At 40.6% G+C, this 21,655-nt stretch overlaps 1 protein-coding gene across 2 annotated transcripts; it reads right to left on the minus strand.

Moving 5' to 3' along the window:
* Positions 1-1,213: 1,213 nt before the first annotated feature.
* Positions 1,214-21,266, minus strand: arhgef19 (Rho guanine nucleotide exchange factor (GEF) 19). Of its 2 annotated transcripts, XM_020612598.1 has the most exons (17): positions 20,983-21,266; positions 8,839-8,878; positions 7,305-8,007; positions 6,715-7,200; positions 6,279-6,411; positions 6,117-6,202; positions 5,718-5,974; positions 5,454-5,614; positions 5,192-5,344; positions 4,763-4,892; positions 4,503-4,577; positions 4,316-4,405; positions 4,029-4,192; positions 2,695-2,853; positions 2,501-2,580; positions 2,312-2,416; positions 1,214-2,163 (listed from the first exon to the last, which is right to left on the minus strand). In XM_020612598.1, exons 3-17 carry the CDS (start codon positions 7,984-7,986, stop codon positions 2,015-2,017), a joined length of 2,910 nt encoding a protein of 969 aa, XP_020468254.1. In that variant the 5' UTR covers positions 7,987-8,007; positions 8,839-8,878; positions 20,983-21,266; the 3' UTR covers positions 1,214-2,014. The 2 variants fall into 2 exon arrangements, with proteins under 2 accessions (XP_020468254.1, XP_020468255.1); XM_020612599.1 differs by lacking the exon at positions 8,839-8,878.
* Between the last annotated feature and the right edge of the window lie 389 nt (positions 21,267-21,655).

Below are 21,655 nucleotides of genomic sequence, written 5' to 3' on the forward strand. Positions count from 1 at the left end.
TTTTTTTATAGTATTTTAGAAAATGTCACATTAAAGATTAGACCATGTGAACAGATCATACTTTTACAAGAACCGGCAAGTATAATGTTGCCATAGGTTTCAATACAAGTTGCTGTGGGCTGCAGATTGGGCGCCGTCTTAGCCTATGTTTGTTTATGTTTTAGAACAGTAAGTACGCTTAATTAATTATTAACTCCTGCTCAGTGCATGTAGTGAGCTACACTATACACTATAGGCAGCAACTTTGAGGCCCATTTTTCAGCTATTTTTGTTTTGGAACACTAAGTATGGTGAATTAGCCATCAACACTTCACTTTTGCTACTGGATGTAATTAACTACTTTGACAGTCAAGATTCGTTAAAACCTGACGATTTTCATGCAAGTTGCGCAGCATTCCAACCTCTGCATTATCTCTTAATTACAAGAAAAAGAACTTGCAATTATGTGATAAGATCCTACAGCTTATTCTTTGGTAAATGCATTGCGCTTCTACAGAAACTACCACTAGAGTGTTCAAACTGTTAAAATATCCTAATGAGAATTGCTATTGACCAATTTTATTGATTAAAAACTTTTTGAACTAAAAATGTAAGGGAGCAGTAGGTCTGTGAACCTACGGAAGAGGATCAGGGCCACTGTCCCAAGAACAAAGCATAAGCTTAGAGGCAATCGAGCCTTCGCAGTTGCTGGTCCCAAACTCCTGTCCATTACACAAGCCTCTGCCCTGTCTGTTTTTAAGTCTCTTTTAAAAACTAATTTATTTTCCCTTGCATTTTGATATTTTATTTTTGTGTTGATTTAGTCATTTATTATATTGATTATATTTTATACTGTTGTTTGTGGGTTTATAATACATACTGTTTTATTGCAATGTACAGCACTTTGGTTGTTTTTAGTGCTTTATAAATAAAGTTGGTATGGTATGGTATGGTACTGTACAAAATTTGAGTTCTGACTTGAATCTCAGAATTCTGACTCTGAGTTTAAATTCAGAACTCAAAAAAACGTTGTCCAGTGGCCCTGATCCTCTTCTGTAGTGGACGTGATGGTCATTGGATTTTGTTTTGAACTGAGAAAACCAAAATCTGAAGAAGAAAAAAAATCTAATTGCCATTTAAAAATAGGGAAACAAAAACAAGGGTCATTATTTATTTTAGTAATAAACCACAGAAAATGAAAAACTGATTTTGTTTGATATGTTTATAAATGGAAACTGGGAATTAAAGTAGCCTACATGCATTCAATTTCAGATCTGTGGGCCTGTCTGTTTGACTGAGGACGGAGCTTAGCTACATACACACAAAGTGCAGGTCAGAGGCCCCAGCAGGACAGACAGGAGGATGAAGTGTGTGCTTTGTGCATCACACAAGATCCTACCTCACAGGGTTGTGCAGAGTTGTAGCTGTCTTTATTTGTGCTATAGAACATAACCACCAGGATACAATCAGAAAATAACATTTTATCACTTTGATTCACTGTTCTATTCTTGCTAAAAAATAAAATTGCTCTCTCTTTCTCTCTTAGTGGAGTGGAAAATTGCACCCAGATTTCACTGCCTGCTGAGAGAGAAAGCATGGATGTGGCTGAGCAAGGGAGAGAGTGAATGCATGTAGGCTACTTTAATTCCTGAGTTCCATTTATAAACATATTAAACTAAACCAGATAACGACTGTTTGTTTTGTTTTCTGTGGTTTTCTGTTACAATGAAAAATGACCAGTTGGTCACTTTTTTGTTTCCCTATTTCTAAATGGCAACTGGGAAACAGTCCATTTCCCGACTTTGGTTTTCTTATTTCAAAATGAAAATCCTTTGGTTGCCAAGTACACAGACTGCAGTAAAGAGAGCAAGGAAAGGAAGTAAATAAATGCGTTGGCTTGTATTAGTCCCCTCATAGTATACCAAAGTCCCACAGCCATCTAAAATTTTAACAGTGATCCAGAAGCTTCAAAATGTCATTTAGGCACTGACCTGTACCTTTGACACACAACAAGATGCAGTACAGTTGGTTAGTCCTACCCCTTCAGTTTCTGTGTCACACATTTAATGCGCATATTTTCTCTGAGGTTGCGCAGGCGCGCGCTGCGGCTTGTGATCTCCTCCACATAGGTTTTGGGGAACCAGCCCCGTTCCCCATCGGACAGTCTGATGCCTTCCACCCAACCTAGTGAAAGACAACATCCCTTAGACATCAAACAAACCACTACACATTCTTATCTGCTGCTTGTTTACAGCCAGTGAGAGACACACAAGCTTAACAGCTTATGGCCAAATGCAGTTTATCTGAAAGAGGACTTGATCCAAGTTCTTACCATCACTTGTAATGGTCTTAGCGTGAAGAATGTCGGCCTTTTCAAGTGTTAGCTCATCATGCTCTTGGGCCTGGTAGCTTTTGATGCACTGAACCTGGGATATATCTAAGATGATAAGGGAAAATAAAGATGAATGAGTGGACTGAATGGTTTACGCTGATTCATTGTGGACTTCGGCTCCTTACTCACCGTCATTCTCATTTGCTTGCTCGATGTCTTCAAGTGGGTTGGATGGAAACATTGCTGTGATCCATCTCTGCTTCCCACTCCTTGGTAGACACAAAACCAATGAGGGCAGTTAGAGCACAGTCTTCCTAAAGCATTTGGTTTTGAATGACACAGAATGATTGTTGAGAGATTCTGGGTAAAGTTTTGATACCCACTCAGTGTGTGATTTGAGCAGGATGTGGTGCTTGAGCTGCTGGCCTTCACACAGCTGCAGGTGAAAGATGAAGCCCGAGACGCCCAGCAGCTTCTGACTGAGATCCTTCACTTTCAGTTCTCCTATCTTGGCATGCACGAACACCATAAACTTCCATGTACTGTAAAACAAACAAACAAAAGTCATTTTACTATCAAGATCAACAGTGACAGTACAAGAGTACATATCTAAATATTTTACAGCTGGTGAAGTTTTAAAGCCACCATGTGTAGAATTTTTATTTGGTTATAGCATTTTTCAAATTATTTTGATGGGATATGTTTGTGTTTGCAGAAAAATTAAACATTCCCAGTGAAATTTTGTGCAGTCTGTGTCGCTTTCAGCCTGTTTAATGTTGGTGCCCTCGGTCGGATCAATAGGACTGGCCATATGTATGTTGAAAGAGTATTGGCTGTGAAGAAATACCTATGTGCAAAAGTAAGATTATGTGCAAAAACACATTCTAAACTAGAGCCAAAGATAATATGAGACTTCAGCAGACTGAGTGAAACAAAATAAAATGCATATTATTGAAATGTTGCAGTCTTTTTAACAGAAATCCCCTTTCTGTGTGTTGCTGCGCTGTGGTGAAAGGATACATCCTGGTAGTTCATGAAGTCAGAACTGAAGTCGTTTTCCTGTAGCACAGTGGTTGAGGCAAACCACAATCAAAGCAAAGTTCAGGCTAGATATGGTGAATTAATGGGCAGTGTTTCCCCAGAACAATTTTCAGGCACGGTTGCAAGAGTATGATAGAGGTTTTGCACGCAGACGCTAAAATTGGATATATATTTCTCACGCAACACAACGCTTTTGGTTGGTAACTTCTGTGTAAAGATCATGTAAAACGAGAGTATTAAGATTGTACCCGAAGTGTTTTTTTAGCATAAAATATAATTAAATGCTGTACATAATTAAACAAAATTTAAAATATCATCTGTTTATGCTCTCATGACCTCCATAGTCCTAAAATTGTGGCCACGGCTCTGCTCCTGGGATGGAAATGCATAATTGATTTGACTAATTTAAACTGCTGAGGCCTCATATTAGCTATGACTAAACAGTGTGCATTCTTCATGAAATTAATCTGTGACCTTTGTTCCCCATTCATAACAGTGCTTAGAGGAATCACTTCATAATTACAGCCTAGTAACATTTTCAACATAGATCTTGCATGTGAGCATTGTATTAGATAGAATAACTAGGAAAATACATTTTCTGAAGGTTCCTTTGCTCTGTGCCACAAGTAATCAATCAGTGGAATATTGGTCTCTTGGTATCAACTGCCTCACTCACTCCTTCCTCCTGGACAGCAGCAGACAGTCATTGAACAGATGGAGATACACAGGCTTGGTGGGTAGCTTGAGCTTTGATCCAGAAATACTCATCATCTGAGTGTCCACTTCCAGGAGTTCACCGTGTTTTACCAGCCAGCGGGACTGAGAGATCAGAGGAAAGATCTACAAAGACAGGAAATGCATTACTAAATTATTAAAACAGCAAAAAAATGTCAAAAATAAAGATGATAAAGTGAATCCTATATCCTCAGGGTTGAAAAAAACATTCACAATGATGTTAGTCACCTTTCCCTCAAAATGAATTTTCTTATTGAGATGAATAAGTTCCTCCATCCTCTTCATTGACTGCACACTGGAGTTACATTCTTTGATGATCTGAGAAGACACATACCAGCATGGTTATTACTGTTGTGCCTCACCAGTGATAATACTTGTACGCATCCAACTGGCTATTAGGGATGATAATCACCACCTTTTTTAGCTCATTGAAAGCTTTCGTGGCAGTGTCCTCATCTCGAGAGCCTGGCGTCGTCTTCTTTAAGATATTCTGAAAAAAATAAAGATGGGTCTTGAAGACATGCCAAAAAGTAAACAATAGTCCTGTCAGGCACTGTTGGGGAAGAAACTTGCTGCTGTGAATTGATTGGCCAGTCCCAATATTATTCCAGTTACTCCCTGTAATTGGGTTTCAAGTGCACATGTGAATTCTGCAGTGAATGTTTAATCCTGTACCTCCACCAGCATTTTAAGCCGTGTGATCCTCTGAAACGGAAGGATTAGAAAAGAGGTCAGAGGAAGTCTTTGGCAGATGGGGTCCTCCTCCAAACGAGCCAGGATGCCAGGGAAACGAGGGCTGTCGTGTCTGAGAGGACAAGATGTGGAAATTTAGAGAAACACTTTTAATGACTGAAAATTCAGGCATGTTATTTACTTTGAGAAAAAAAATTTCTTAAAGCTTTCTTAAAATGAACCACCTGCAAGTCATGCAGGTGTAAAACAATACCTGAACACCCTTAGAGGAAATTATGGACATCTATCCAAAAAACTATTGGACTTAATGCACCACCGCTGAGAGTGAATATAATGCCTGCATATACAGTATATTCAGGTCTCAATCAGCTGATATGCTATATATACACAGTAATTAAAGCGATTACTCACAGCAAACGTTGGTATGTCTGCTCTTGGTATGCTTGGTTGGTTACATAAGGTAAGTACACCCTGCGCAGAGCCGGGCAGTGATCCAGAACGATGTCACACACATCAAAACGCAGAATGTCTTCTTCCAACCTGTGCTCCAGGTCCTGCAGAAACCTATAGGCAACATGTGAGCGGAAAATACATTCAGAAGCAGACGTGATAATGGAGGTGTTAAAATAAAGGCTTGAGGGTAAAAGAGGCACATTAGTGACTATTACTTCACCTCTCACTGACATCTTTGACTTCAGGCAGCTTGGAGAAGAGCCACTGCTTCTCTTGAGCTCCCAGACACTCAGAGAGCTCCTGCGACAACATGAAGTGGTCCACCGCAATCGTCAAACTACGAATGTACGATGCTTCAGAAGTCACCAGCTCAAACTTTGCCTGAGTTAAGAAAGACAGTATTTCAGCCTCATGATTTAAGAAATAGTTGTGTCACCCCAGAGAATTTAATCACACCCAGATGCAAAGAGAGTTATTTATTCACCTCCTGCAACTTTCTCTCCTCGTTGCTGAAGTTGTCGAGCTGACCGCTGGTTCGCACATCGGGTATGTCTTGCCACAGTGCAAAAGCAGAGCCTTGTGAGGAACGGAAGGAGCTGGATGGAGACAGATTAGATGGAGACGGGGTCCAGTCTGAGCCCTCGTCCCTGAGCCCCTCCTCCTCTGTGCCTGGCTCCTTCCCCTGTTGCCTCTGGATCTCTCTGTTGATGGCAACATCGCTGTATTCCTGGTACAGAATTGCTGCAGGAAAAAGCAGGAGGCAAAAAATAAATAAATAAATAAAAATGAAACAATTAAAAAGGTGGTTACAGGAAAATGCAAGCAAGACTACAGGTGCAACAGCTAAACAATTATGAAAAACAAATCTCTCTGGGAAACTTACAACTTGGCAAAAACCGTGATAAGCGATTGGTGCAAGCAACAGATGGAACTGTGCCTAAGTCTTCCTCTATGGATTTCTTTCGCAATCTGTACAAAAAATGTAAAATTCTATTAGTATATGGCATATAACCTTTATGCTTTAATATTTTAAATTCATATTTACCCCAGTTTTGAGCTCCACCGATGCAAAGGCATCCCATTGTCACTGCTGGGCAGAGGTGGCACAGGTTCTACAGGACTGTGGGGGGCGCTATCACTAGAGCCTCCAGAGCTGCGCTGCTTGGAGTTAGACTTACCTGGAGAAGATATAAAGCAGGTAATGCAGAAATGGCAACAAGGGAAGAGACAAGAGACATCATATATGCTTTAATGCCCTGTGTTTAAGCCCTTATGTCAACATTCTCTGTTGTTTAAGCTCACTTGCTTATGTCTTCTTAATCAGTATACAAATATACATTTTTTAGCCTTTTAAAATAGAGCTGCAGGGAAGAATTACTTTCTTTTTTCAGGCTTTTAGTGTCATAAAGGACAGCTTCAAATTTTTCAAGTCTGTTTTAGACTAAACATTCTCATGATGTGGAATCTAATGGTCTACTCACAGTCCGGGCTGGAGCTGAGGCTATTGGAGCTCTGTCTGTCTCTGGAGGCTACGCGTGCAGACAGCGATTTGCCCAGCTTCAGAGTGAAGGAGTTCTTCTTTTGGGAGAGCTGCAGTCTAGATATCAGCTCTGAAGCTGAGAAGCGCCGTCGCTCTTGGTCCCCTTGACGGCCACGCAACATAAAGCTCCCCCCAGTGGCATTTGACATCTCCCTACTCCCGTCATTTTCCTCCACTCCTGTTACTGAGTGCTCAATTATGTGCAGTGGTTCTGCAGGTAGACTGAAAATATCACCTCCACTGAGGTTTGGGAGGTCTGTAACACCGTCTGTGGATGAAGGACTTGAAATGGCCTCCAGGGAAGATAATCCACTGAGTTCCTCCTCCAGGAAAGATGCAAAAGGTCCAGGGAAGATGTAGTCTGCAATTGGGCTGCTGAGAGATTCATCACTCAGGCTGTCTGGGGAATAAACCTGCATCTTTCGCCCTGGAAACAAGAAAATATCTTTTTTAGGTCAAGAGGAAGCATGTAAAGAGTTTCTAAAATGTAATTGTTATTTAAACTTTGTCTGTGAAAAAGTGCATGCTCACGGATAGACTTCTCTTTCAGTGAATGCTGTGATGTTCTCCTTTGTGGCTGGCAGGAGTCAGGGCTCTGACACCCAGCACCTTCAGATGAGCATGGTGAGCAAGGCAACTGAGATTCCCAGGAGTCTCTGTTTGTGTATAGAGAGGACAGAGGGAACGACAGAGGGAGGCTAAGGGCTGCGTGTAGAGGACGACATACTGTTGTAACAATTCGTGACTTTTCAGTTTGCTCCTGCAAAGAAGTCCTGAAGTCATCATGGCATTCAAGGTCTCCGTCACCCGCAGATGTATGAGAGTTCAAATTCACTGCTGTTTTGTGTTCACTGTCTGTCCTGTGGCAGCCGTTCTGCATTTCATTCAGTTCATTTAGAGTGTGTCTAAAACCATTCAGTGGTGGGAAGTGTGTCGTGCATTGTGCATCAGTTGATCTCGGAGAGCCAAGACTGTTTAGTTTAGGAGTCACTGGTGGCTGCAGCTCGATAAAAGCCAATGTTTCCTGCTGGCACACAGCAACATGCTTGTGTTGGCATGAATGGAGGAGAGGCCTATCCTCCTGGGCCTCGCTCAGAGTCTGGGACTCTCCTGAGCCAGGGATCCACATACTGGGACTCTCTGCTCGGCAGCAAAAAGCGTGAAGGTGGAGTTGAAAATCAGGAAAAGGTGAGAATCCATAACCAGGGAGCATGTCTGAACAAATACATGGGAGCTGTGAAAGAAGAAAGGGAAATGAAAACTTGTATTCAACTTTTATTAATGTAAAACACTACAGACTGTTTTCTCGGGTCACTGTGCCTGCAGTTTAACCACCAAGAGCCAATCAAAGAGGAAAAATAAGTTTACACACAGTCACTACGGCTTGACAATGTTTGTTGTGTTAGCTTACATAGTGATGTACTGTAATTTAGCAAGCTAGAGAAAGAATAGCGGCAACCATGAAGATGGACCAGGAAGTTTTCGTGAAGAAATTTCACACACCTTCTGTAATACCATATGGAGACGGTTTCACTAAGACAAAATGCAGTATCTTTCATTACTGACACAGAGAACACATTGTACATAATCTTATGTCTTTTAAAATTTCATCTGTTTATTTTATGTTTTCTTTGGTTGCGTTAATTCAAAGACAAGTGCACGACAGTTGGCTGCAGTAAAGTCCATTCATAATTATAAAAATATTCATAATTTAAAGTCAAATATAAATATAATTAGCAAATGTTTTTGTTCTTTTTTGCTTTATTATTAGTGCATCATTTATAGTCCAACACTGTGCGGTGCTGTAGTTATTCTGGTGGAACAGTCCAGACTATATAGTTAAGGGATTATAAACAGCTGGACAAAAAGAGTGATCAGAGATTAATGGACTTTAAAACTAGTCAGTATTTTGTAAATGCAACAAACAAAAATGCATAAATTCACCCTGAAAGCCCATCAAGTGAGTGCAGTTTAACATTTTTTAAACACTTGTTCAACTGCACTGACATTACAATATGCAGGTTGATGGTAACATGATTCAATGTCACTTTCATTTAAATTTTACCTGGGCAAATGTGGACCCGAACCTGTGTGTTGGAAGACATCTAGACATGAAGATAAGACAGATGTAGATTAGAAAAGGAGGAAGTTAAAACAAATTTAGTTTGGTGTCCTATGCAATAAGGATATCAGGATTATAAATATTATAGCCTGTTCAGATTTCTCTTTTTGTTATCTGTCATCATGTGGACAAAATGGGTTGGGAACTGTCTAAAATCACTTGTGTGTTTCTAAATAAATATCTGAAGAAAACAAAAGGAAACCTGAGGTAACAAAACTGGAACGCTTCATCAAAAGACAAACTGGTGTGTTAGTAAAAACCAACACAGCAACAAACCAGTTATTCTGCAAACCAGTTATTCTGCAATCAAACAGTCGACTGAACTCACTGTGACTGACTCGCCAGAGGATTCTGCAGACCCAACACAGTATATTCAGTTGCTGTATAATGAAGAGTAAGCAGTGTTATGCAAGTTTAATAAACTTCAGCCAACTTTAAGTCCATGACATACAGAGGGAATGACTTTCTAAAATGGCTTCTGTATATTTTTGGGATTCATGTAGCCTCATTAACACACACACACACACACACACACACACACACACACACACACCTGGAAATAGCAAGATGAACCCCAGAACTACTGGCATATGCGGAATGTTTCCCAGAGTATATACACAGACACACATGCACTGTACATGCATGGACACACAATCACACACGCTTAAGTCTGGTGTAGTGCGTCTCCTGAGCTGTGTCTTCCTGAGCTAATTAAAGACCACTCTGCACACAGCATTCTGCCCCTATACTTAACACATGCACCAGCTGCAGACAGAAATACCACAACAGACGAACAGACAGAGGAAGAGCGCACATCCTCAGCACTCTCACTTTTCACCTGAGAGCTGCACTCATCTATCAATGTGGTTGTTGGTTTACTTCCCTGTCAGTGTACATTAGCTAGTAGGCACCTTTTGCGATTGAATATTTACAGGGTCTGCCGAAACCCTGCAACAGGTCAAAGTTACAGTCGCTCTACTGACAGGCTGTTTAAACACACACCAGTGGAGCTTGGTCTCTTTCACCCTCCTGCTTCCTGAGCAGCTAATCCTTAACTTCTGACTTAAACACCGGGTAAAACGAATGGTGCACACAAACATAAAACACACGGCCTCATACACTCAATTTAGTCACATTCTCACAGGTTCACATCATTTGGTCCTACATTCAAATCACTGTCAACAGCAGCATCTAATAACCAAAAGATGTTCATGTCTAAAATACTTCTGTTGTTTGGCAGTTAAAAGATATTTAGTTCTTGTTCTCCCAGGTCATGTGTGCTTTTGTGAATTACTAGACTGCAGAGCATTAGCATTTAGCCTACTGGTATCATGGCCACATTATACTAGTTTCAGTATTGTTTCCTGTGTGGATACCAGTTGCTTTTCCTGTCTGTTTAGCAGCCCCCCCCACCCACACACACAGAAAGATAAATGTGACTGAAAGGGTACAGCAGTCCATGTTTAGCTGTCTCTCAACCATTTTAATCATAATACTTTGCAAGAGTCATCCCAACAGCAAAGATTACTCTTAGACACCACAGACTATCTTTGGCAAAAGTCCAAAAATTCAAGCCTTAACTATTTATTCTCTAAGGTTATAGGATTTTTTTTTTTTTTTTACTGAACAAGCAGATGGGTCTGTTCAGTTATTCTAGAATTTTAGCTACTGTGGATGTTCAAATGTCTGTGTTTTCTGAGGACTAAAATGTTTACTTAAGAAAAACATAGTAAATAATAGGAAAGCAGAAGTTATTAAAACTGACTTTGGGTCAGTGACAATTCCAAACTTAAAACTTAAGAGATTGGTGACAAAAATAAACAATGTATTGTTTTCTGACCAGTTGCCAAAGCCACATCATCTTACTTTTTTTTGTGAGCAGCCATTATCTACTACAAGCACACATAAAAATCAAATGATTTCAGTCTGCACACTGGCATTTTTAAGCCCATCTCAGTCACTTCACTTTGTTTTTCCACTTTAATCTGCCACATACCCTCAAAATACAACATTAGTGTACTGTATAGTGAGCAATCTAGGGCACAGAGAAAGTCATGCTGTGAATTGGTAACTTCTCTCTATGGTTGTTCACAACCATACACACATACTACAGGCTTGGGGTCAAGAATAATTCTGAGAAATTATATTCTTCAATTCATATATTCATATTTGTATTTTAGAGTTTAATGATCATACTGAAACAACATTTCTGAGATACAGATGTTTTACATTTACATTAGCAGCATCACTTTTAACCGTACATCTGTAATTTACATGTTCACAGGGCTGTCCCTTAAGGGCATAAAAGCATAATGCTTTTTGTAAAAGAGTAACTTTGTTTATAGTGGTGTTTGTTTTTGCACAGAGAGTCACAGACTGGATGTCACAGCTTACCATCCTACTGTGTTTACTGAGTGCACATGTGCTGTATGCTGTGAATATGAGGTTGAAAAGCCACAGCTGCTGTTGCAGAAAAGGTAGCCAGCCAAGTCAGTCTTATCTCTCTCTGTTTCTCTTACGCACACTCACATAATGTCTTGTATGCGCGCGCGCGCACACACACACACACACACACACACACACACACACACACACACACACATGCACGCACACACAAGTGCTGGTACAAATGGTTACCTATTCCTTGCTGCAGACAAAGGCAGCCTTTATCTGTGTACCTGGGCCAGGCTGCCCTGAGCACAGGACACCTGAGAGGGTGTGGGAACTGCTTATACTGATACACTCATATACAGTAGTGCAGCCACTGAGCCATATAAACACATCCAGACCACTGGTGCATAATGACACAAGTTTACTGGTGTCTGGATGTTATTACTGGCTGGTTCAACTGTAAATCCTGTTGTAGATGTACAGTCTTATCTAAACTTTACTTATGTGAACAATTTATTAGATTAAATATGAATTATTTCCTTGTTTACAGTGTATAGTTAAGGAAAAAAATAGTTTCTCTGCTTATCTTGTCTTTCAGTACTCTCCTAACTAATGAATGTTCACCTACAGTAATCCTCCATCTGCCAAGTGTCATAAATAAACAGAAAATTAGCTCTCTGTTCATTTGATCAACAGGCCTCAAAGATCCCAAAAACTGACAATAAGCCTCACTACATCTACCAAAACATCACACACACTGATCATGCATCGTGCTGATACAATTAAATTACGCTATTAAATTTTAAATGGCAAAGCCATGTAATTTCCCTTGTCATAGCAGGGTGTTATTTGTGACGGTTATGGACTTTGCTGTCAGGGACTCCCCCTGTAATTTCACTAGGCCGCTCTAAGACAGCGTGTCTGCATGCAGCAGTTAATGAATGGCACTCCGGCATGCCTTTAATGCCAGCAGCCATACGAGGAGCATTTTTAATTGTGATATTCTTCATCTTAAAGGTCTCAGAAAAATCCTTTAATAAAGTATATCACATAAATATGAACATAAATCCATGGCTGATTTAGCTCTATGACAAAAGCAAATGTTGTGTAATTGCACAATTAAAGTTTGTTGGTCAGGGGAAGATGAGGGGTGTTAAAATGGATAGTGGATTCACTGTTGGAGCGGTTTGTGGTTCATGAAGGTGAGTATGATGGTAACAGTTTTAAAGAGGTAGTATGGAAGATCCTTAATGTTTCAGACAAGACAATGAACACTGTATAACTGTGCATAGCTGGTAAGAGTTGTCAACTTATCTTGTGTGCATGGACATGGGTTTTACTGTTGATAAATGACTCAACAAACTCTTAGTAATTTCATAAGCTTTCTTAGGCTGGCAACAACAGCCTACTTTTATTTGCTGGGTGTGGGCCTGCAAAGCAGACTGCCAGACATTTATCGATCAAACATCAATGTCAAACATACCAGACAACAGCAGTACAGGTCTGACTGTGATGGACCTTTCAAACTCAACAGCATGGTGGCTGCTCTAGAAATGTCACTTTTCACTTAAACTGCAAAAATCAACTTTTAAATGTTTCTATCAAAACATTCCATGAAAGGACTGAAACTAACAGCAAACTGATCCAACTATGAATACAGGCACTCCAGTACATTTAGATTTATCCCCACATACACCATTCTGCTGCTTTAAATACTCACAAGACCACAAATCTGTATTAAACCACAGCTGAAAATAGATCCCAACATATGCACTATATACTCCAATGTTAGTTATGCTTGCTAAAAGCCATCACGCCCAGCTGTTTAATGAAATAATTTAGAAATCATTTAAAAATAAAATTATATATTTGTGACCCTTCAGCAGAAAACGGTTCCTCTATGGTCCTTCATTTGTATCTCAGTGCCACAGACAGGCTATGGAAGAAAAAGAATTACAACTAGCCTTATCCTTTAATTAAGTCAAGCAACATCAGCCTCTCAGTAGGGATAGCAGTTCTGACCAGTGTTGTTGTGGTCTTGCTTGGTAGTAGGGCTGACTGTGGCCAACCCTCAAGACATCACAGACTGGAACTAACATGTCCCAGAACTAAGATACAGATCTGGTAAGATGGTGGTTTTTTGTTACGTCAGTCTCTGCCTAATGATCTGATGTCTGTCACTGCACCCATGTTCATAAGCAAACTTAAAAACTATTTTCTCAGGCTTATGGTTCGTTACCTCCCCCAAGGGGGGGGTTATATTTTTGCCAGAGTTTGTTGGTTTGTTTATTTAATGGTTTGTTAACAGCATAATTCAAAATGAAGAGATTTGGAAAGGGCAGGGTATGGGCCACGGAACAATTGGTTAGATTTTGGTACTGATCCATATCAGAATTTGGATACAGGACTATTTTATTCACTGTTGTGAGTGCTAGAAAGGCTGCTGACTGTATGTGAGCTCCCTTGTGATCGAAGTGTCTGGCTGCACTGCTGAGCACTCCAAATACATATCAAGATAAATCCCTTGTCATGACAGCAGGTCACTGGAAACCAAGTGCTGTGACTCTGTACACTTCACTCTGTAAAGAATCAGTCTGTGCACTTCATGTCTCTCTGATCATCTGGTGGTCAAGGTGCATATCATACCATATACTGTAATCATAATGTCATGGCTTGATTCTGTCTGGGGGCCTTTGCTGCATGTCATTCCTCCTCTTTCTCAAACTGCCCACTAACAAACTGAGACAGAAACAGCCCCAAAACATACAGTCTACTTAAACCTGCGTGGTTCTTTGGTTGTCTAGAAAAACATTAATGGCTCCTAAAAGTGCTCAACTAAAACAAAGTGGTAAAACAAAGTGGGAATTCTGTTTGATCAAACTACACTATAAACACTAAAGCCTGTGAAATCATTTAATGCCTATTAATGATAATACTGTTATTGGCCAAGTCTGTTACACACACAAGGAATTGGTCTCCGGTACAGAACTGACGCAGCCATCTGCGGTGCCAACTCACACACAGACACACACCCCAATGGCGACCCTGTCCCTGCAAGGTGTTGCTCTGGCCATTGGGAGCAACTTGAGCAACCTTCTGGTTAGGAAACGACCACTCTACCTCCCGTAGCTGAAGAGGTGGGGTAATACTGGGAGATCATTGAGTACTTTACAGAGTTGAGGTGTGGGTGATTAAAAATAGCCAACTTATATTAAATCATACTGATCAGAGTTTGTGGAACTTATAAAAATGGAAACCTCCTATTGGTTCCTTCTTTGAAAAATCATAATGTTGGTTCCTTCCCCCACACACTTTCTATCCATGAGCGCAGGTCTGGTGTGTTTGGTCAGACAGACTGGAGTGTCCTAACGGTGTGGTGTGACCAGCTCATGTGTATGTGTGAGATCACAGTTTAACTCGGTCACATCGGACCACTAATTGCCACGCAGCAGACTAAAGAGCCGAGCATTGTCTGCTGAAGCAAGACATGACATCACTTCTCAGAAAACCACCCTTCTGGCCTCTGTCTTTAGCGAAACCGGTTTTTGTAACATTTTCTATTAGCACTGAGATAGTGTTGACTCTGTTATCTTGCCAACAAGAAACAAAGTACGTGCAGTTCGGAACAAGCTGATTATATTCAGACATTATATAGTAAGTTCATGTGCTTGTTTGATGTAGGCAGGTTTTTTTGTCACATGATGGACCTTTGGAAATTTTGAAAGAATAAAATTTCTCAATTTGTTTTTCCTGTTGCGAGTACAACCATTTGACAGTAAATTTACACCTTTTCCATATCAATGCCATAAGCATTGATTGATTAAGCAAAGTGATTTGCCTCAACCAAGTTGATGGCAATGCATGTAACTTACATTTTTTGCAATATTTCACACCTCAAATATCTGGATGAAAAGCCAGGAAGTATCTTCTTGGTATTTTAAAGGGCTTCATCTAAATCACTATCAAAACAAAAACTTCAGCAAGACTTGAATTCCAGTCAACAACAAGTCACTTCAGCAAGACTTGAATTCCAGTCGGAGAAAGCACACCAGATGTCGTGACTAATGTGCAATTTCTTCTGTAAGATCACATGTCAGAATGTTGAGAATGGTTCAATGAATTCAGGTCAGGGAGTTTCTTGGTATTTGTTCCTCTTCCAGCCTCCACCCACCGAGACAGGTGAGCAGAACCCCAGAGGGAACAGAGGAGGCAGGTTGAAGGGGCTACCCAAATGTTTACACATGGTGTGGGTCCTCCTAATCCTCCTCTATAGCCTCAGGCAACTTACCCATGACCTTCTGAGACACTAGATAGAGGCATAATGACAACCTGTCAACCTTCACACAAAGCTATGACAGAGAAACAGCACATCTGAATGTGTGTGTTTGAGAGACGCAATCAGCCTTTGACTGAACATGACAAGACATAGAGAGGGTTTCCCCGACCTTGTCTCACCCTGTGGGACTGATGCTAACAGAAACGGACAAATAGCATGTCTTTTTTTTTAAGCCTGGAAAAATGGCCACAATCTCACAAGTAAACGCCAAGACTTTTGGACCTTTCACCTCCCCTCCCCAAAACCACACAGTCAGGATGATAAAGACACAAAGGAGCTATTGACAAACCTATGGAAAACCCTGATCTCCAGTAATTATGGTGCTTTGTCATAAATCGCAAAAAGCTACCAACTTGCAGGGCCACAGATCCAACACGCAGTAAATCCAGAAATCTCATAATCAGTACCTTCTGACAGATGATGGTTATCTGTATGCAGTGAGATTCTAAGAAAAAGAGTGCTGATTTAGGATGTTTTGGCAGGTTTCATGGACATATGAAAAGTTAAATCCATTCAAATTTTTAGAAGCCCAGCAAACGGGTCAAGGTTCAATTAAAGCACCACAAAACTGTGCAGATGAAAATGCAGAATGATGGCATGGGAATGATTGCCTGCCTTCTGGGATTCTACAGAGATTCTGGCAGAACATAAAAAAGTAGGTAAAAAATTAAATCATAAACACTGATATCCTACTAGATCTGGCATATTTTATACTTGGGGGAGTTCCTAAAGAAAAAAAAGGATATACAGTACTGTGCAAAAGTCTTAGGCCACTTTTAGTTTTGTTGTTTTAGCAATGTTATGGTGACTATGTACATTTATTTCTCAGAAAATATAGGAAAAAAAGGAAGAATATTAGAAAAAAACTCAGCAAACAAACTGAATACTCAAGATGTGGTTTCAGGCTGTTCTAAAGAAATATGAAGAATCCAGGGAGGTCTAACACAATAACAGGAGTGTTAGACCTAGAGAACTGTCCAAATCTGATGAGAAGTTTGTCAGAGTTTATTCTTGGAGAGATCTGAGGAAATCCAGCAAGGACCCGACTCGGCGTCGGACATCTTTGTTTGGAAGCCAAGTTGATGGTTCCACAGTCTGAAGAAGCTCGATGAGGAACGGCCTTTGTGGAAGGACAGCAGCCAACAACCCACATTTCCAGAAGGGGGACGGGGAGAAAAGCCTGAGATATACTGTACAAAAGCTTGCAAAGATTAGAGTGAAGATCAGTGGGAAAGAGGATTATGGAGTGATGAATGGAAGGATGAACTTTTCAGGTCCAGTCATCAACAGTATGTGAGAGGAAGAGTTGGAGAGAGGTGGAAGAATGAGTGTAGCAGCCTTCAGTGAAACATGGTGGAGGGTCTGTCATGGTTTCAAGAATTCATGCTGTGCTAAGTGCAAAGGGAAGTCACAGTACATACTGACTTTGGACTGTTGAAGCCATTTTATTCTGCAAAATGTGTTGTGTACATATTTCCTATATTTTCTGATTATACCTCAAGACTGAGAAGGATCTATAAATTATCATGAAAACATTTCTAAAACTACAAAACTAATGGCTTTTGCACAGTACTGCAACTTCTGTTTTCATTTATTGAAAGTACCCTCACCAAGCAAGGCTCAGTGAACACACAATGGAGCATATAATAGCCCATTTACAAATGGAGATAGTCACTGTTCTACTCTGTGGTGATATTATTGTTGAAAAAAATATACAGACTGACTTTTTTCTTGTTTGCAAACACCCGTCAACTCTGGTTATTGTCAAGAAATGTTTGAAAAATGAATAAAGAAATGTAATTCTAGAGCATTACGGATTTACAGTATCTTGACTTTGATATTTTATATGTAGCTATAATAATTTTCAGATATCTCACAGTGGAATAAAAGTGTTAATGCAGTATGCCAAAGGGCCCCGTCATCAGCACAAACACTTCTAAAAACACATCAGTGAGCTACACTCCTGTAGATGACATGTTTCTTCATGACCATAATTATTTGGAGTCACTTCCAAACCACTTATCTTGCTGCTGTAAAGATTAACCAGAGGACCGAATATGTATTGCCAGCCTTTTTAGGAGATAAGCTTGAAACTTTATGCTGTATTTGTGACCTGTTTTAAAGATCCTCAGAAGGAACCAGTCAGCTTGTGACAGGGTGGGGAGGCTGGGAAGTATTGAGAGCTGAACTAAGGCATTGTTGGTTTTGGTCTTATCATGGGATTTGTCGACAATAACAAAATGTAGACTATCATCAACCATATCCTTAAATGTTTACATGGCTGTAAATCAAATAAACTTAGCCTTATCCTTTAATCCATTGTCAAAGTTACATGAAAATTTTTATGTTAATGCATATCAGCACTAGTGGCTAGGTAGTAGGCAACATTAAAAGGTGTTTGTCCCATTCTCATATGTGCAGTAGTTTCATTTAAGTTTTTTCCTGGTTTAAAGTAACAGAAAAAGGAGGACACTGTGTTTGCTGTACTCAAGCTGTCAATCAGAGCACTTTGATTCCAATCTGATCCTTTGCCACTGAGTGCTCAAGAGGCTGACCTACTTTACAACAAACTGCTGATGCATCTCTTGCATTCATCTGTTCTTGTGTTCACTCTTGTTCTCTTCTTCACTGCTTTCTAGCTCTGCACTCCACTTTTCCCCAGTTGAATACCAGCAGTTTCTCCTCATCCCCCTCCTCCGCACCACTTCTTGCTTTCATTATCTGGACAGGTATGGACAAGCCATCCAGTGAGCTGCTTGCTGTTTTGAAACATGATAATGTAAAAGTGGAATACAGCAAACAAACTGGCCATCCAGAAACAAGTCTACTTTAGCCCAGAGCTAAAGCTATAAACTATTCAAAAGTCCAAGCTGAATACTAGCAGTGTCAAAAGGATTAGAGTGATGAATTGAAAAGGAGCTAACAAGCCTTAAAGTTATTGAAAAATACCTGGTGTATGTGCGTTTTTTTTTCCAGAAGAGCAAAGAGACTCAAATCAAGCATTTTAGTGAAGAACCAATATCTCCTAAGTCAGAAATGTTTTATCTAACATGAGTATAACTGAAGCACACACCACACTGTATTGGCTAAGTCACCATGAGAAATAACCTGGGGGCTAAGGTGCTAGACAGGTGTACCGCAGAGCAGCCGGGGTCATGTTCGGCACAAGTCACCTCTGGGCTCAGCTTTTAACCCTCTGTCTATTTTAATCTTCATGTATAAGCAAATATTCTCCGACATGCAGATTAGCCAATAAACGGTCTGTGCACTGCTGTCTCAGAAATGCATGGTTTATGTAATTTCTAAAGCCTAACATTATTTTATTATTAACAGAATACACGGATTGCAACTAAGTAGGTGGCCTGTTTTATAAGTGCCCAACCTTCGTGGGAGACCTTCTAACGCACAGACACTTTTTCACATTCCCTCAATGACTCAGCATGCTCATTCCTTTGAAACTGACTGCTAAGCCATGGTAGAAAATAAACAAAGAAATTCAACCATAAATGTGCAAGAGCTGGACTGCTATTATGAGCTATTAAGGCCGCTGCTATTTAGGCCACAAGCCAAAAGGCCGAGTGAGCCTCCTGAAAGTACAAGTGTCACTGATGTTTAGAAGGCAGGCTGCCTAAGGGTTTTAACTAAACAGATCAGTGTAAAACAGAGCATAGACACACATTCAGGTTAGCGGCTAAGCATGTATACGTGCACATGAATGTAAACACCTTGAGGCACTTGGGCAGCTTTTGCATTCAAGCAAGCTTTGCTTGGTTCATAGGTGGGTTGAGTGTGAGGTGTGGCATCCTGAATCGCTTCCCTACAGCAGACACACACTCAGACAGTCACTGTCTGAGTGGCAGGTGATGGGGCAGGTGTGCTCCAGACATACAGTTGCAGAGGGGGAGAGGAAGTGGTGAAAGGGAGGGGGCACTGTGGTGAGCGAAGTTATAAATGTGTTTGTAATATGAGCAGCCATGCAGCATGAAATCAAATCTTCAGTAGAAATTCAATCGCGGCTAAAGCAAATCAGTCACCCTAAATCTCTTTTCCAATTTTCCAAGGAGAGCTTTGTGCTGGTACATCTACCAGCATGCAGGTGGTGTGCTCCAGTCAAAGATACCACTGATAACCCAGAAAACACCCACAGCTATCTAATTGTGCCCCCAGTCAATATATGCAAACAGCAGCAGCAGCAGTAGTCAGTTTACATGACAATATGCTTACTCATCACAATAGCAGACAGAAAGGCAGCCATCACCTCAGCTCACCTTCTCACTGATGGCATTTCTGTCTGGGGAGTAATAATGTGCTTCAGATGTGGGTCACAATCACCACACTAAGCAGCTTCCACAGTGCTGTAAATCCAAATTTGGCTGCTGAATGTCATATTTACGTTGTTGTTTGTCCCTCATGCAGCCGTGTCAACAGCTCGGCCGCAACTGAACAAACACACAGTGTGAGAGGGTGAAGGAAAACCCAAGCTACAGTGTTCTTCTTCTGGGAAACACACATGTATGTAGTATGTGCATGAACACCTTAACTAACATATACATCATATGTATAAGAGCACACACACACAGATCCACATACACTCCTCAGTGAACTCCTCTTTCTTCGCCTGAAGCTACAGGCAGATAAACAGACTTATGCTAAAATGTCCCAAAAAGAAGAACAGAGTGTATGAGCTGCATTGCCAAGTTTCAACCATGTACAGTTTTTAACAAACCCACATCCAACATACTCCAGACATGCACTTACCTGCCCTGCTTTGCAACAACTCATTGCTGCACTGTAACCATCACATTCAAGACTCACCTCAAAATGCACTGCCTAGGGAGCTGCTGAAAACATTACTGATGCAAGCCGCAACTTCTTCCAAGAGAATACATGAATAGAGATTCCACTGCCAGGATTAATGCATCTACTTGAGCTGGATATTTACAATTTTTGCGTTGCAAGAAACGTAAAGGCAAAATGATCACATTTCACATTTAACCCTGTATTCCACTGCAGTGCATTGAATTCATTTAAACAGCTAGTTGTTAGTAAAGACAAAACAATATCCAGGCAAACAGAGTTGTATTGTTTTCTGTGTCCCACATATTAATGATATCTCCCTTTGTTTTCAGAACATATATGCTGTGAGATAAATGCAATGCACCTGACAGGAGGTGCAGCACTACTTTCTCCAAGTTCACACAAAAACACAACCTTCACCCTCTGGCAAATAACACAGGTTGACTTTTGCTCGCAGTAGCAAAAATCTCTAACTTGGAGCAAAACACTAACAGGAAGGCGGAAAGTGCATGTAGATTTTTTTTGCTTTGTGTTTTTGTGTGTAAGAAAAGAGAGCATTGTACCTCACTGGCGTTGGCAGCCTAGTGTGTGTGCTGGATGGTGGCCAGCAGCAGTGTGTGAATCCAGGCCACCCCAGGGTCAGACTGAGCCACTCTGCGGTCCATCGCTGCCTTGTGTTCCTCCAGGCTTCTTCCTCCTTTTTTTCTTTCTGCTTCTTTTTTGAAACAGCTCAGACTTTTCAAATGTGTGTTCTTCTGCCTGATTCTTCTTCTTCTTGTTCTCTTCCTAAAGAAAACAAAAACTGGTTGAAAAACAGCCACCAGCTCTCAGAGCTAATTATAATGCAGATTCCTCGCTAAGCTCCTCTGCTCTCCCTTCCCTCTTGCTCCCTTCCCCTCCCTCTCTCTCTCTCACATTGCCACTGTTGGGGAGGTGCTCTCTCATTTACTCTTTCTCCTCCCCCTCTCTTACCCTAACTCTAATAGTTATTTAGTGTGTCACTTCAGAACCTGCTTTGAGACAGAAAGAGGAGGGAAACGATGGAGTGGGAATGAAAAATCTCACTCCCTGTGCAAGCGTGTACAAATAAAAATATGCATATGTGTATCTACACATGCTGGTGGTGGGCAAAGGTGTATGCACTATCCTTGCATTATTTAAATGTGTGAATGTGAACTTAGACATACAAATTTAAAACAAGCACCAAACCACACATGCAAAAATATACATTCACAT

This window comes from Monopterus albus, unplaced genomic scaffold, assembly GCF_001952655.1.
Source record: "Monopterus albus unplaced genomic scaffold, M_albus_1.0 scaffold126.1, whole genome shotgun sequence".
In the NCBI taxonomy this organism is placed as follows: domain Eukaryota; kingdom Metazoa; phylum Chordata; class Actinopteri; order Synbranchiformes; family Synbranchidae; genus Monopterus; species Monopterus albus.

Bases quoted from the DNA above. Each gene is read 5' to 3' on its own strand.
- arhgef19 (XM_020612599.1), bottom strand. From the start codon at position 7,986: ATGCTCCCTGGTTATGGATTCTCACCTTTTCCTGATTTTCAACTCCAC. The intron at 5,615-5,717 runs GTGAATAAATAA...TTCTTAACTCAG, and splicing joins AGGAGAGAAAGTTGCAGGAG to GCAAAGTTTGAGCTGGTGAC. The intron at 2,164-2,311 runs GTAAGAACTTGG...GTCTTTCACTAG, and splicing joins TAAGACCATTACAAGTGATG to GTTGGGTGGAAGGCATCAGA.